Source organism: Stegostoma tigrinum, chromosome 21 (assembly GCF_030684315.1).
Source record: "Stegostoma tigrinum isolate sSteTig4 chromosome 21, sSteTig4.hap1, whole genome shotgun sequence".
In the NCBI taxonomy this organism is placed as follows: domain Eukaryota; kingdom Metazoa; phylum Chordata; class Chondrichthyes; order Orectolobiformes; family Stegostomatidae; genus Stegostoma; species Stegostoma tigrinum.
The window spans coordinates 5,606,878-5,623,510 of NC_081374.1; the positions used below are offsets into that span (position 1 = coordinate 5,606,878).

The following is a 16,633-nucleotide window of genomic DNA, read 5'->3' on the forward strand; positions in this document are numbered from 1 at the left end:
GATTTGAGAGGCAGAAGACACTGTTCTAAGATGTGTTGCAAAAGAGTTGACCACAAGGCTAGAAAAATCTTTTGTCATTCAGCAAGCAGTTAGGGTCTAGAACACACTGCTTGGAAATGTGGTGAAGGCAGGTTCAACCGAGGCATTCAAGAGGGGCACTAGATGATTATTTAACAAAATGATGTGCAGGGTTATGGAGAAAAGGCAGGTGAATAGCAGTAAGGTAAAATGCTCAGAAACTGGGTGCAGAAATGATGGGCCAAAGGCCCCCCTTCTGCTCAGTAGCCATTCTGCGATACTTGGCATAGTCTAGTAATCTCTCAAACTTTGCCCCACCTCAAGCCTGGGAACACTAATCCCCTCCATAACCCTGAATCATGGAGTTAATACAACATAGAAAGAGGCAATTTGGCCCATCGTGCCTTAAATAAGAGCCTAACTTCCTTTCGAATGCCCATTGAACAGCCTCCTCTGCATTCTCAAGCAGTGCATTCCAGACTCTGAACAGTCACTACGTGAAAAGCTATTTCATGCATTGCTTTTGCTTCTTTTTTGTAAGTCTGTGCCCCCTCATTCTCAATCCTTTCACAAGAGGAAACAGTTTCTCCCTATCTATCCTGTCCAGCCCCCTCATGGTTTTGAATGCCTTGGTCAGACCTCCTTCCCACCACCTCAAAATAGACCCAACTTCTCCAATCAAGAGCCAACTGGGAGCAGAGAGCTTGGCATAGCCCAGGAATTCAATCATAGAATCCCTACAGTGTGGAAGCAGGCTATTCAGCCCATCAAGCCCACAGTGACCCTCCAAAGAGCATCCCAGCCAGACTTATCCCTGAAATCAATGTCTAACCCACCTGGCCTGTACATTCGTGGATGCTACAGGGCAATTTATCCTGGCCAATCCACCCTGATCTGCACATCTTTGAACTGTGGGAGGAAAACCCATGCAGACCCAGGGAGAATGTGCAAACTCCACACTGAAAATTGCCCGAGGTTGGAATCGAACCCGGGTCCCTGGTGCTGTGAGGCAGCAGTGCTAACCAATGAGCCACCGAGCTGCTCCCATGTGCAATGATTTGCCTGATGCTGGAAATTTGCTACTACAACAATAATTTGTGTTTACATTACATTTAATACAGTAAAACACCCCGGGGCTCTTCAGAATCGCATTATCAAACACAAATGCAGATACATGGGTACACCACCTCACGCAAGATCCCCTCCAAACTCACTTCATCCTGACTTGGAAATTTATTGCAATTCCTTGGCGTCAAAATCCTGGAATTCCCAATGGCTTTGTAGTCCACCAACAGAACATGGACTGCAGCAGTTCAAGAAGGTTACTCACCACTTAAGGGGCTGTTAGCGACAGACAATAGCTGCTGACCCAGCTGGTGATACTTATGTCCCCTGAATGAATGAAATTAATGTCAAGCCAAATAAAGAGATATTAGGACAGATGGCCAACAAAAGTTTCATTGAAAATAAGTTTTACGAAGGATCTTAAAGGAGATGGTGGCAGAATCAAGAAGCAGATGGGGAAGGGAATTCTAGAGCGAACGGTACCGGCAATTGAAGGCATGGAGACCAATTGTAGGGGGAAGAACATCAGAGATGTTCATGGCGCCAGATTCAGAGCAAAGTGTTGTTGTGGGTGAAGCACGGAACCCACCTGGTGAGGCCGTGGACAGATTTGAACACAAGGATGAGAATTTTATTAAGTGGGAGCCATGGGTGAATGGAATGTAATAATTCATGAAATCTGCCAGCCAAAATTTATAGGAGGTGGAGAGACCTTTACAGAAGTTATTGCCTCTCTTTACATTTTCTTGTCCAGAGCCCAGACACAAATCCACCGTCTTCCACCAGTGCAGTTCAGTAATCTGGAAACAGGAAACTGTGTAAGGAATTGAACATTCTTCTGCTAGGACCTGCAGAAAAAAAACAGATGCAAGTTTACACTCAGAGACATCATCTTCTACCTCCACTCCCATCTTCAAGGGAAAAAAAAACATGAACTTATATAACATCTTTCACATTCTAAGGATTTTTCAAAGTGTTTTGTAGCCAATGAAGTGAACGTTTGAAGTGCGGTCGCTGTTGCAATGAAATGCAACCAATTTATGCTCAGCAAGCTCCCACCAACAGCAAACAAAATGAACGGTCAGGTAATGTGTTTTTACGAATATAGTTGTGGGATACATATTTACCTGGACACCAAGGGAGAATTCTTCTTCAAAAGAATATACTATCGATGCTGGAAATTTGAAACAGGAACTAAAACAAAGGCTGGAAAAATGAACAGATTTGGCAACAACTTGAAGAGGAAAAGAGTTGATGTTTCAGGTCAATGGCCTTTGTTCAGAATAGTTACTGAACTGAAATGTTGACTCTGTTTCACTTCCTCAAGTTAGCGGCCTTGGATTTTACTTCCACTTGGGTTTAATATCTCATCAGGAAGACAGTCCGTCTGAGAGTGCAGCACTCCTTCAGTAGTGGAGGCATGATAACATAGCCCAGTACAGATTCCTCCACTTTCCCTTCTCATCTGAAGAAATGATGCAGAGGTGCCAGTGTTAGACTGGGGTGGACAAAGTCAGAAGCCATACAGCACCAGGTTATAGTCCAACGGGTTTTTTTGGGATCACACAAGTTTTTGGAACACTGCTCCTTTGTCAGGTGCAGTGAGAGAGTAGGGCACACAGACACAGTTTATAGTCAGTGAGATCAAGGGCAAGGAGATCAAAAGATCATATAACTGGTGTGAGTGGAGTGTCAGATGATAAGGGTCTGCGGGTGACCAACAGTTTTAGACAGTGTGTAAAGTGTTTATAAAGTCAATGTCAGTGCTGTGCTGTCATGACAACCAGGCAGAGCCATAGAAATGTACAAAAGGTGACATCTCAGGTTAGACTCTGAATTGTAGGTGTGAGACTTTGTTCAGAATCTGTCTCTGAGTTTTAACCTGGAATCAGGCTGGTTTTATTCTCAATGTTAGAATTTATAAGATGCCACACTAATTGACTGTACTATGAATTGTATTTTTTGAACAACATAGAATGCATTGGCAAATAAACAAGATCTTAGATGAAATGATTCATCCCATAGAATTATATTTGTGTGTGTGTTCGTGTGTGTGTGAGAGAGACAGAGAGCAAGTGTGTGTGGGAGAGCGAGTGTATGTGTGTGTGTGTGCATGGGAGAGAGAGTAGGAATGTGTGTGTGTGTGTGTGTGTCTGTGTCTGTGTGTGTGTGTGTGTGTTTGTGTGTGTGTGTGTGTGTGAGAGAGACTGTATGTGTGTGTGGGAGAGACTGAGTGTGTGTGAGACTGTTTGTGTGTGTGTGTGTGAGAGAGAGAGAGTGTGTGTGTGTGTGAGACCGTGTGTGTGTGTGTGTGTGTGTGTGTGAGAGAGACTGAGTGTATGTGAGACTGTGTTTGTGTGTGTGTGTGTGTGTGTGTGTGAGAGACTGTGTGTGTGTATGAGTGTGTGTGTGTGTGTGTGTGTGTGTGTGTGTGTGTGTGTGTGTGTGTGGGAGAGAGTGAGTGTACGTGTGTTTATTCTGAAGAAAGACATCACCAACTTTTCCAGGTCTTACCAAAATTGTCCCTTCCTTACTATCTCACACCTGCCTTCTGTTCTCAGACTGATACATAATCAAATGCCATTTAATGCCCTGACTTTTATTCACTTGATTATTATTGGCATTAATTTCCAATCACTTTCCATTCCCAGGCGATGAACATAAGAAACAGGAGTAGGAGTAGGCCATCTGGCCCATCGAGCCTGTCTGCCATTCAATAAGGTCATAGCTGATCTTTTCAGGATCTCAGTTCCACTTATCCACCCACTCACAATAACCCTTAATTCCTTTACTGTTCAAAAGTCTATCTGATTACTTTCCCTAACAGAAATGAAAGAATTCTGGATACTGGAAATCTGAAACAAAAACAGAAGTTGTTAGAAAAGCTCAGCAGGTCTGGCAGCATCTGTGAAAATAAATCAGAGTTAACGTTTTGAGTCTTGTGACCCTTCCTCAGAACTTCAGAATAGTTACTTCCTTTCTAGCAGGAAAGGTCAGACAGAATTGCATTCATGTAATGCCTCTGAATCTACCAAAGCATTTTAAAGGCAATTAAATTGTAACGTAAGAAGTACAACAGTCAATTTGAATGTGTCAAATCGATAACTCTTGGATAATCAGATTTTCCGTGATGCTGCATGAAGGATAAAATATTCACTGGGACAGTGAGGAGATGCAGGACCTTTTGGGAAATGAAGCATGTGTCAGCCAGCTGTCGGTATCCTTGCTCCGAGAGACTGCGTTCCCAAGGGATGACCCTGCTCGGCTTTCCTGTCCAATCTTTTTCAAAAGTGGAATGTGAGCTGAGAGGACAGCTGGGCTTCTGGAATTGGAGAGGCTTGTGGAACAATCAGACATTTGCCCGATTGACGTAGCCTCAGCACTGCAGTGTCTAGCATGGGAAAGGCAAGGTTTAGTTCCCAAAACAGGCTTAATGTAAGGTAAAGTCATTATAATCCCAGAGCAAGTGGTCTAACCTAGGTGTCATTATATCTTTAGGCCAAGGGACAGGTTGAGAAGCAGAGTCCTTCATAGCCACCTGTGTCAGCACAGGAATTGAATCCATGCTGTTGGCTCAGTTCTGTATCACAAATCAGCTGTCCAGTCAACTGAGCGAACCAACTTCCTGACACCTGACTTACTAAAATTTTATATACTGCCATTGTGCAGGCACACTCACTCCCTAATACTGCCTGCCAACAGCGTTAGTAGACAGTACCTCTGCGTCTGAAGGTCATGGGTTTAAGGCCCAGTCTACAGATTTGAACATATAATTCAGGCTGAGACTCCCAGTGGGAGCACTGAGGGAAAGCCGTCTCTTCAACGAGAATTTAAACTGAGTACACCCTCTCAGACAGTCTAAAGAAATCTCAGGGCAATGTTCTGAAGAGTAGGGGAGTTCTGAGGAAGTGTCACCGGGCCTGAAACGTTAACTCTGTTTTCTCCTCCACAGATGCTGCCAGACCTGCTGAGCTTTTCCAGCAACTTTGTTTTTGTTCCTGATTTACAGCACCCGCAGTTCTTTTGGTTTCATTCTAGTAAGGGAGTTCTTTCTGGTTTACTGACCAATATGTACCCTTTAACCAACATCACTAAGAAACAAATAGTTTGATCATTATTAGATTGCCGTTTCTGGGGCTTGGCTATGTAGGAAACTTTCTTTCCAGTGCAAAACACTTTAAAAAGCACTTCAAAGACTGGGAAGCACTTTGGACCCATGGCTTTCTGACTGTAAAAGCAAGATTTTTATCCCACTACACAGGGCTGTTGAAATAGCTGCTGCCATTATGTGCTCCCTTATTAATTCAATGTATCCTTGGCCATTTTTTCTCAAGCATTTCACAAGGTTGTATTTTAATGGTGTCCAGGGTGTTGGAGGGGCTCACCTTCTGGGGAAATACAGAGAGGAGACCTCTCTCCACCACGTCTTTGAAGTCTCTCACTATCCAGGACCCCAAGAATGGAGAATCTAGCTCTTTATTCATTCACAGGATGAGGGCGTCACTGGCCAGGCATCATTTATTGCCCATCCCTAATTGCCCAGAGGGCAGTTGGGAGTCAACCACATTGCTGTGGGTCTGGAGTCACATGTAGGCCAGACCAGGTAAGGATGGTGTTAGTGAACCAGGTGGATTTTTCCTGACAATGGATTCATGGTCATCATTAGATTCTTAATTCCAGATATTTTATTGAATTCAAATTGCACCACCTGCCGTGGCAGAGCTCAAACCAGGGTCTCTGGTTTAATAGTCCAACGATAATACCATTAGGCCATCACGTCCCCATATGTATTCATTTGTGTTCGTGTGCTCATTTCATGTGTCAGGTTGTTGGGACAGAGTTCCCTGATGCTCTGATCTCCTTCATATCCAGGTCCACAAAGGACAATAGCGACCCAGTCCATCACTTACCACAGTCCATCCTCACACAAGTTTGGTTTCTGGCCCTCCAGGTTGGTTTGGAGGCTCCAGGAGTGAAACGTTCATCTCTGAAACAGTGCTGTGAGTGAAACACAGAAGAAACAAATTCATGGGAGGCAGTTTCTTTAAAAAATCTTTTCAATGGCGATGGATGGAAGCGGGGTCGCGGTTGGGGGGTGTGCACACTGTACAGACAGGTGACAGAGATGCAAGGTCAGGAATATGTCCTATCAAAGTAAGTTTGGTTGTTCAGAGGATGTGTCCTAGATTGGTACGTGGGATAAGCGGGTTGTCGTATGAGGACAGACTGGACATTGGGTTTGCTTCCATAGGACTTTAGCAGAGGGGTGACCTGATTGATGTGTTTAAGAACCTGCAGGATTTTGACAAAGTGGACATGGAAATGATGTTCGGTCTTGTGGGTAAATCCAGAACTAAGGGGGACTGTTTTGAAATAAGTCGTTACTCTTTGAGGACAGAGGTGAGGACCAATCTTTTGTCTCTGAGGTTGTGAGAACTTGGAACTCTATGTCTCAGTGACAGAAGTGCAGTCATTGAATATTTTAAGGTGGAGGTAGGTTCTTATTAGGCAAAGGAATCAAATGTTACTGAGGAGTAGATGAAAATGAGTAATTTGAAACACAAACAGATCAGTCATGATCTTACTGGATGACAAATAGGCTTGAAAGATAAAATGGCCTACTTCTGATCTTATTTTGTATGCTCATTCTCACTCCCTGCCCTACAGTTTCAGATTTAGTCACACACTTTTAACATTGTTTTGAAGATAAGAACCAGCTGGCCAGTGTGTGAGGGATTCAGTTTACCAATAGCCTGAATTATTTCAACAGCTGTGCTCTAGGGGCTGATATAACATACAGAGACAGGCTGCTGGAATTTGGATTTCAGATCAACTTCTTCCAGTGTAACTTTGCTTTAGGCAGCTAGCCACTTTTCAGTTTTCTGTAAGTGTCGCAAAAGTTTATATTGCCAAGTATTCGAAGCTTTCACATTAATGGAGCCTTATAGACCATACTGTGACACTCATATAGGGTTACCAATCCTCTGGAAATCTGAAGGCTAATCTTCAGAACACAGCTGCAAGCAGCTCTGGAAGTAAAAGTATAGGAGCATTAAACAAAATTGTGTTTTATTCCCCACTGTCATTATACAGGATTTTTTTTCGGGTTTGCTCATGTGATGGGGATATTGTAAGGAAGTCCAGCATTTATTGGCCGTTCCTAATTGCCCTTGAGGAGGCAGCAATAAACATATTGTAGCTAGAGGAACAAAGTGTACTTTACCAACAGTAAGCTGCAAAATAAAATCTGCAAAGCTGAGAAAGATCGAGGAGAATCATCATTAACTGAGTAGCCACAGTGGGCTGAATGGCCTCCTTCGCAGATGTATCCGTCTCTAGTTCTTAAACCAATCAGGTCAGCAAAGACCTTATTCACTTTCCAATTGGCCATGGCGCCTAGGAGATGGACCAATGGCAGCACATGGATTGAGCTTGGTGGTCATGTGATGAAACCTCCAGGGCTGTATCCCACCAGAGTTGGCAACACTGACCTCATACACAATTTTAGTCTATATTTCCACTGATTTGCATTTATCTTATGTTGGTGTTCTGATTGAGGAGTCAATCATAGAGGTAGAGATGCTAAGAATGGCTCTAAAACTCCAGGCCCACATAAATTATAGTAACCTAGCATAGGCCAAAACAAAACCCCAAACTGTGTTTCCCAGGCCTTCACGTGTTGGTTATTGTGGATCAACATCAAAGTCTTCCTGCCCTTCTCCACTACATTCCTGCCCTACCAGTTCACACCCTTAATGACATTATTTGTTTTTTATTCATTTGTGGGATTTGAGCATTGTTGGATGAGCCAGAATTTATTTCCTACCCTTAATTGCCCGGAGGGCAGTTAACAGTCAACTACTTTGCTGTGGGCCTGGAGTCACATGTAGGCCACACCATATAGGGATGGCACATTTGAAGGACATTGGTGAACTAGATGACAATTGTTCTTATTTCATGTCCTCATAACGTATATTGCCAAATTTGAAGTCTACTTTCTGTGCAATTGGCCAATCAACAGTTATTAATGCCACCAATGGCATGCGGGGAGGCCATTCAGCTGATCATGCCTATGATAGCTCTTTGACAGAGCTATCCAATTAGGCCCACTAGCCCCATTCTTCTGTATTGCAGCTTTTATTTTCAAATACAAAACAAATTCACTTTGAAAACTGCTATTCTATTTCAGCTGCTGATGGTAATAATGGAATCAGCATCTCCTTATCAAAATACTTTATAGTTTTCTAAGACATCTCCTCTGGATTTGTCTTGTATAACTGCAAAATCCTCCCACTCTCCTTCAATTTCTCCTCAGAGAGATATTTTGTGACCAATGATATTTTAGCTATAGAAAGAATGTCAGAGTCAGCTCCATCTCCCAGACTGTGTTTTGTGATTTATTTATAGTCTTCAAATTGATCTTAGTAGATTTTTGTGTACTGCTGTTTCAAACAGCCAGCAGTTTGCAAGGTCATGTGTATCAGGTAAGACCATCAGCAATCTTCTCTCCTGGGTTTCTGACAAAACATTGTCATCTTGCCTTTGACCCAGCAATGCAGCCCAATCAGGCAAAACTTGACACAAAGCCATAGAGAGATATGTTGGGTCAAGGATCCAAAGGTTGGATCAAAAAGAACTGTCTTAAAATAGCAAAGGAATAGGGGAGGAATTCCATACCTTGGACCCAACAGCTGAAGACATGCCCTTGATGAGCATGCAGAGATGGGAGAATGAGAGTCAATCAAGAGATCTGATTATTTTTCTCTCAGTGCAGAACTCTCTACCTAGAAATGAGTCGGCATTGGATCTTTAAGTTTGAGTTCGATAGGGTTATGTTTGGCCAGAAAGTTAAGAGTTATGGGAGTTGGACAGGAAAATAAAACCAAAAACTACGAACAGATCAGTCAGATCTGGTTGAATAGTGGAGCAGGCTTGAAGGGTGAAAATAGCCTACTCCATCTCTTATACGCTGTGACTATCAGGATGAAAATTTAAAATAAAAAAAATTATGGTATTGCAGGGTTGGGAGCCAAAATACATTCGCAAGTGCAGGAAATAAAACAATTTTAAAAGTAACCTCAGTCAGCAAAGATTCGCATTATCCTCAAGAAAAGACTCAGAACAGACGATCTTAAAAATCAGCCAGCTTTGTTTCAATGTGGACACTGCCAACATTTATTAAATCTCTTAGCGCTGTGTTCCCACACTCAACTCAAACTTCTTAGACAAGCAGTGAGCCATATCTCACTATTCTACAACATCCTTCCAATTATTAACAAGCAAGTCAGATTCTAAACTCAGAACAAAGTTTGTTGCTTCATCTCACTCGTTCACAGACCACAGGAAATTCACAATCATCTGATGAATCTGTCCCATCATGCTGACAGGCATGAAGAATTCGTCCACTTGAACTTACTACAGAGGCTAAGAAAAGGGACTTTCTTAAACACAGCCAAATAGGAACACCAGGGACACAGAGACACAGATTTCATGCCTAAGCCTGTCATTAAGTATACTGCCCTTTGTGACATTGAGAAATACATTACAGGAAGATCTCATTTTCTAGTGTAGCCTGGATTCAGCTGGCCTCAATTTTTCAGAAATTTATTCACAGGATGTGGACATCTCTGGCTGGCCCAGCATTTATTGCCCTTCCCTGGTTGCCCTGAAGAAGGTGGTGGTGAGCTGCCTTCTTGAACTGCTATAAGTAGACCTGCAATGCCTTTAGGGAAGGAGTTCCAAGATTTTGACCCAGCAACACTGAAAGAACAGCAATATATTTCTAAGCATAATGTGTGGCTCAGAAGAAACCTTGTAGGTAGGGCATTAGGAGGGGCATTCTGGGGAGGGAAACATCAGTCTGCAGTACATTGTCATGACTCACAAACCTAGGACCAAGTGGCGATCAGTTGAGATCAAAGTGTGGATACAGCAAATGGCCAGTCCTGGGATCAAGGTCAGTGAAACGCTTGTACATGAAGAACAAAACAGATGAACTAGAGGTCTTCTATGGATAAACCTCAGGAAAAAGCCAAATGTTTGGAGGTGAGCAAGAGGACAGAGGGTGTGTATTAATGAGGAATGACCTCTCTTACTAGTGACAGTCAGAAGTCATACAACACCAGTCTATAGCCCAACAGAATTATTTGGAATCACACAAACCTTCGGAGTGCAGCCCGTTTCTTAGGTGCAACTGACTTTTTCATCATGCACTCCAAAAGCTTGTGTGATTCAAATAAACCTGTCGGACTATGACTTGGTGTCATGTGACTTCTGATTTTGTCTACCCCAGTCCAACTCCGGCAACTCCACATCATGACTAATGACATACGGCAGATGAGAGGAAATTGATCCACTGGATTATGGTAACCTTGCAAGCAATATGCAAAGAGACACATTTCTACACAGGCTTATCTTAATGTGGCAAACTGAGAGAGAGAAATAGTTTTGCCTGGCACTGTCCTTTTAAATAATCTTGACAATCAAATATTCAAAAAGAAAGGGTTTGAAAAAATAACTACTGTAAACAATATTGATCCCATTGTCTTTGGAACCACGTAGGATATAAATGAAATTAAGTGCAATTCATTTTTCTTTCAAGGGTATTCGTATTTGAAATCAGACCCAAACCACAGAGTTATAGTCAAAAGGACACTGTTTCTCTGTCACCGACTGGATCAGTTTATTTGTACAGTTATTGGGTCTGAGATCCTTTTTGTCCAGTAAGGTTCCACATTCATCCTGCACCTTCTTGTTCTGACTGTTGCTTCCCCGCAGCTCAAAATAAAAAGTCACCTTCTGTTTGGATCCCTTGCTGGATCTCTTGGTGATAGCGTCTCCGAGGTTACTCGTCGGTACCTGGCTGCATTTCTCCTTCACCAGCTTGCCTTTGTCAGGCCGAACGCTTCTCAGCAACTTCTTGAAGATGTTGGCCGTCAGGTTCAATTTCTTCTGGAATTCCTGAGATCTGCTGAGCGAGGGGCCTTGGTCACGCCTAGAACGTCCGTCCACAGCGGCCAGGGCGGGCTTCTTCTCCAGCTCAGGCAAGTCCAACCAGTTGCCCACCAAGTCAGCGAAAATGTTGTCACCCAGAATGAGGGGCTGCCTGTTCCTACTTTGGGACAGCAGAGAGGAAGTCCAGTCATCGGAGGCATTGCAATCTTGCATTGTCTTACTGCCCAACTTGCTTGGCACAGGGGGCTCATGTACTTTTGTAGGGGCAACTGTCTGGGTCTGCTTGTCAAGATTTAAAAATCTGGATGAAACTGGTGATGGTGTATCCAGAGGATCGAGAGGCCTGGATGATAGCTCAGAAGACTGCAACTCTTCACAAGGTATCTCCTTCAGACATTCTCTTAGCTGTGAGCCCAGGGGTTTCTCAGCCTGCCCTGGAAAAGTTGTAGGGCTCAGTGTGTGGAGTTTGCTGCTGCTAGGTTTGCAGCTCTTTGTTTCAAGCCTGGTACCTGGCCAGCCTTCGCTGCTCTTGCCATTTGTCAGCCATGGCTGGCTCTGAGTGATGGATGGAGCTTGGCCCTGGAACCCTGAGATCTCCAACTGCTCCAAAGCTGTCTGCACTTGGAGAAGTTTCAGCTCCTGCAGTGCGCCCATCATACAATTCATCTGGTCTTGCAGCCCATCTCCAGCTTCCTTCATAGATTGCTGTCAATGCACATTTTACACTGTTAACACTGCTGCATTACATTACCACAAAACACTGAAAGCATCCCAATCTACTAATGAACTAACTCATCATTCACACAAAGCAGTGACTTGCTAGTTCACCACTTTCCAGCATTTTCCCTCCCCTCCTCTTCCTCAAGCATTTACATTAAAATAAACATTTTAGATCCGGCTAAATGTTTGCATGGACTAATAAAACATAAATTAAAAGAAAAATGAAATTGCCCCTTATGCAGTGGGTCAAAGCATTGACATCACTGAATACAAAGTTAGTACATAAAAGTTAATACATATTTCTATACACAAAAACAATGATATAAAACTTTCCAAAGTGTTTGAGCTGTCAAAATACTGTGGTAAAGGCATGGGGGTGGAAAAATGAACCATTTCGGATTCTTTTCAGCAGTTGCTGTGTGTGTATTCTGACCCTGCTTCAGGTATGCTTCAAGAGGGTTAATTGTGAGTGAGCTGTCAATTATAGCCGTAATGTCAGTGAGTGTTCCCAAACCATTACCCCTACAGAAATCCCCCAAAATCTAATGGAAATCCTAAGATGATAAAATATCTCTGGCTGTATCATAACTCAGTTCAATGTATTCATTCCTGCAACATTTCAGAACAAAAGCAAAACATCAGATTAGATAAAAATTTTACAGTTGAAGCCCGTTGTAAATAACAGTTTAATGACGCTCTCTAAAATACATAGCCATCTCTGTACACACATCTGCCAGCACTTGCTGTTTCTCTCAGAAATCCGTTCTTAAATACTGGCCGTGGAAGTTTGATTATCCTGGCCACAGATTCACTTTGCTATTAAACAAATCTGGAACAAAGAATTTTATTTTCCCCCCATTTCCTCTGTAACATTATAGTCTTAATCTCTGGTAGAATTGACAACATATCTGGTCTAAGGCATCATTTTCCTCTCGTACAGGCACAGTTCTATCCCACAGTGGGACTAAATCAAAGGAGCTGCGTTTTAATTCATCAAGAGACTGTTGATTGACAAGGAATCTGGAGACAAATACAAGACCATCAAAGAGTGGCCATACACTGAGTGGTTGTCACGTGGCTGATCCAGTTAATCAGCAACTCAAGGTGTGCTCCGTCTGTTTCTTTAAACCCAGAACATCAAGATAACTGACGAGGTTTTAATAAGCATTAAGATTTCACTGAGGCCGATTGAATCTACATCAATCCAAAAAAAATTTATTAAAATTTCCCGAAAAGCTTTGATTGCTCCTGATAAGCCTGAAGGACTATTCTGGTATATTTTGTCTGGTTACCATAACTGCAAAGCCAAACATCAGAGACAGAGAAAAAATCACTGGGTTGGATATGAACTTTTTTTTGTTTAAGCTCGAAAATGGTTTGCTAGTTTAATTGTGTCTGTGCCTGTGTGTGTGCTTTTTCTGTTTGTTCGATTTGAACACAGTGCCATTCAAATTCAGCAGCTGGGCATGAAAAAAAGAGAGACAGGGAGCTGAGAATGTTTACACGCCAACGCTTTAATGCTTTCAAAAGGTCAGTTTAATTTCCCAAAAATAAAATTTGCCACAATTTCCATTGCACTAGTAATAATTTCAGAATCCTTTACTTTTTTTCCTTAAAGAAAGATTTATGCTGTGGTAAAGTAGTGACCCTGAGCTTCCAAATCTTGGGATTATTTGTAACTGAAGCGAGCGTCGTCAGGCTGTTGAAGTGAGCAGTATTCACTATCTCTGTGTGGCTTTCTATGTGTTTTGGGTGGGGTTCTAAAAACTCTTGTGAACTTCACATGAGTGGGGAGAGGGGGAAGAGAGAAGCAAGACAGCAAGAAAGAGGGGAGGACAGAGTAGGGAGGACAGGGGAGAGAGGGGTGAAGGACAGGGAGAATGGGGAGATAAGAAACAGAGGGGAGAACTGGGGAGGGGGGGAGGACAGGGAGAATGGGTGGGGGGGAGAGCGGGGAGAATGGGTGGGGGGGAGAGCGGGGAGAATGGGTGGGGGTGAAGGGCAGGGAGAATGGGGAGATAAGAGACAGAGGGGAGAACTGGGGGGGGGGAGGACAGGGAGAATGGGTGGGGGGGGAGGACAGGGAGAATGGGTAGGGGGGGAGGGCGGGGAGAATGGGTGGGGGGGGAGGGCGGGGAGAATGGGTGGGGGGGAGGGCGGGGAGAATGGGTGGGGGGGAGGGCGGGGAGAATGGGTGGGGGAGGGAAGAGTTGGGGGGAGGACAGGGAGAATGAGTGGGACAGGGAAGAGTTGGGGGGAGGACAGGGAAAAGTTGCGGGGGGAGGACAGGGAAAAGTTGGGGGGGTAGGACCGGGGAGAGTGGGGAGAGGACAGGGGAGAGTAGGGGTAAAGGACAGAGGTGAGTGGGGGGAGGACAGGGGAGGGTTGGAGGACGGGGAGGGGGCCGGTAGGAAGATGAGACTATGGGGGCAGATGGGGGGAGGGCAAGGGAGAGTTGGGGGAGAAAAGGGGAGAGTTGGTGGGGGGGGAGAGAGAGGGGAGAAAACAGGGGAGAGAGTGGGGAGAGGACAGGGGAGGGACAGAGGGGGAGGAGAGAGAGGACCGGGAACAGGGGAGGAAAGAGCAGGGAGAGGGGGAGAGGGGGAGGGGGACAGGGGAGGGAAGGGAGAAAGAGAGGGGTGTCTTGTTTCAGAAACCCGTGCACTACATCGACAGACAGACAGACACACTCCAGCGCAAATCCGTCTCCCCTAATTACAGTCCTAATAACTTCACCCACTACTGCAAAACACACACACAGCGCTCGAAACAAAATGAAATAAATCCTATCTTACCAACTCCTGCTTCAAACGGCGGAGGCTGTGGTCCATGATCTTCTTATTTAACTACAGGAGGCTCAGCAGAGGAGGAGAAAAAGTTAGACGGTTAAAAATCTAACACCGAAATAATTGAACACACTGCACGTGTCCATGAAGAGGAGAAAGCTACCCTTCACTGTCCCGTCTAACAGCCAAGCTGGATAAAACAAGCGAGGGGAGGTCTGTTATGCCAGTGAGAGGTTGGCTTTCAGAGATTCAGTGATATCCGATCCAGTCTGTACAGTGTAAGTGTTTCCTCGAATAGGTTTCACATTACCCTACCCTCAGCATTGACCATTAGGTTAAACCGACATCCTTTTCCCATCATTTCCTCCTATTCCTGGCAGTAATCTTATCTCTGATTGTTATCAAATGCATTCTATTGTTTTAGATCTAGTCCCCAGATAGTTCACCCTTCTGCTGGTCCTGTTTATACATTTTTTTAAATCAATCTGTTTCAGCTATGACACACTCTCTGGAAAAGGTGAGTCTTGAACTCAAGTCAATAAAAATCAAATGTGGGTGCTGTAAATCAGAGACAGAACGGAAGCTGCTGGAAAAAGCTTAGCAGGTTTGGCAGCATCAGTGAAGAGAGATCAGAGTTCACATCTCAGCTTCTTCAGAATCCTTTAACCCAAATCTCCTGATCCAGGGACCCTACCATTGGGCCACAAGAGATCTTCAGTCCTCTTTATATTTGTTTTCAGTCTTGACCCCACTGGATCAGCGAAAACCTGGAGTTCTCTTCCCCCAAAAAGCTGTTGAGGCTGAGTGCAAGGGGTTCATTAGTACATTGATAGATTTTTGCCAGGCAGCAGTGGAGTGCACGGTGGCTCAGTGGTTAGCACCACTGCCTCACAACGCCAGGGGCCCTCATTTGATTCCTGCCTCGGGTGACTGTATGGAGTTTGCGCATTCTCCCTGTGTCTGCGTGGATTTCCTCCGGGTGCACTGGTTTCCTCCCACAGTCCAAAGATGTGCAGGTTAGGTGGGTTGGTCATACTATGATGTGCAGGCTAGGTGGAAGTGCAGGGTCACAGGGTGGTGGGTATGGGTGGGATGCTTCTTGGATGGGCAGCGTGGACTCAATGGGCCAAATGACTTGCTTCCAGACTGTAGGGATTCTATGAAGTATTGTCGATTTGAAAACTAAGGCCCATTTTGATGGTTATAACAGTGGTTAGCCACTTTCAAACTTGTTTTCATAAGCTATGGGCATTGTTGTCCGGGCCAACGTTTATTGCCCATTTCGAGTTTCCCTGGAGAATGAAGTGCCTCCTAGAACTATTGCATGCAGTGTAGTGATAGTCCCACAACTATCAGGGAGGGAGTTCCAGGATATGACACAGTGGCAATCAATGAATGTTAACACAGTTCCCAGTCAGGAATGGTGTGCAACTTGTGTATAAGTTGCAAGTGATAGTATTCATCAACATTCACTTTGTTCCTCTGGGTGGTAGGGTTGTGGGTTTGGAAGGTGAGGTCAAAGGACTGCCAGCAAGTTGGCATCATGCATCTTGTGAATGGTACACACTGCTGCCACTGTGCATTCATAAATGATAGAACAGGTTCGAGGGCTGAATGGCCTCCTATTGTTCATATAATTCATATAAGCATATGCAGCTACTTTTTTATTTGTGGAGCCTGGAAGTTAGTTGATGCCATGGCTGTTTTGTGATTCGAGCAGTGTCCAGTATAGTGGGTGGTAATTCACTCACATTGCGACCATATGCTGCAAAGAGAACAAGGGGTGTACAGTGTTCCTGCTGCATCTCACAGAAGCTCTATTTAAATCTCACTCCTGTGCTCCCAGTGTGTAGTGCATGACAACACTTCAGAGGTCAGGGCCAGGGTTGGCAAATGCCAAGAGTTAAGTCCAAGCATTCCTTGGCTCTGTATCAGTGAGAGCAATTCAGGCATGTACTGAAAGATACAAAATACATCAGGCAGAAGGCTCAATCCTCACCCAATAACACACACAGCCAAACCCTCTCGTCTCTGTATCACATACACACTCTCCTATCTGAGTTTGGCGACACTCCCATGTCAGAATGCCA

The 16,633-nt window shown here is 44.2% G+C and overlaps 1 protein-coding gene across 3 annotated transcripts; it reads right to left on the minus strand.

The window, feature by feature from the left end:
- Nucleotides 1–1,206: 1,206 nt before the first annotated feature.
- Nucleotides 1,207–15,013, minus strand: inka2 (inka box actin regulator 2). Of its 3 annotated transcripts, XM_048553322.2 has the most exons (4): nucleotides 14,553–15,013; nucleotides 10,879–11,742; nucleotides 5,994–6,081; nucleotides 1,765–1,931 (listed from the first exon to the last, which is right to left on the minus strand). In XM_048553322.2, the coding sequence occupies exons 1-4, from the start codon at nucleotides 14,586–14,588 to the stop codon at nucleotides 1,876–1,878; spliced, it is 1,044 nt and encodes a 347-aa protein (XP_048409279.1). In that variant the 5' UTR covers nucleotides 14,589–15,013; the 3' UTR covers nucleotides 1,765–1,875. The 3 variants fall into 3 exon arrangements, with proteins under 3 accessions (XP_048409278.1, XP_048409279.1, XP_059509307.1); XM_048553321.2 differs by lacking the exon at nucleotides 5,994–6,081 and having other exon boundaries at nucleotides 1,207–1,931; XM_059653324.1 differs by lacking the exons at nucleotides 1,765–1,931; nucleotides 5,994–6,081 and having other exon boundaries at nucleotides 7,170–11,742; nucleotides 14,553–15,009.
- Between the last annotated feature and the right edge of the window lie 1,620 nt (nucleotides 15,014–16,633).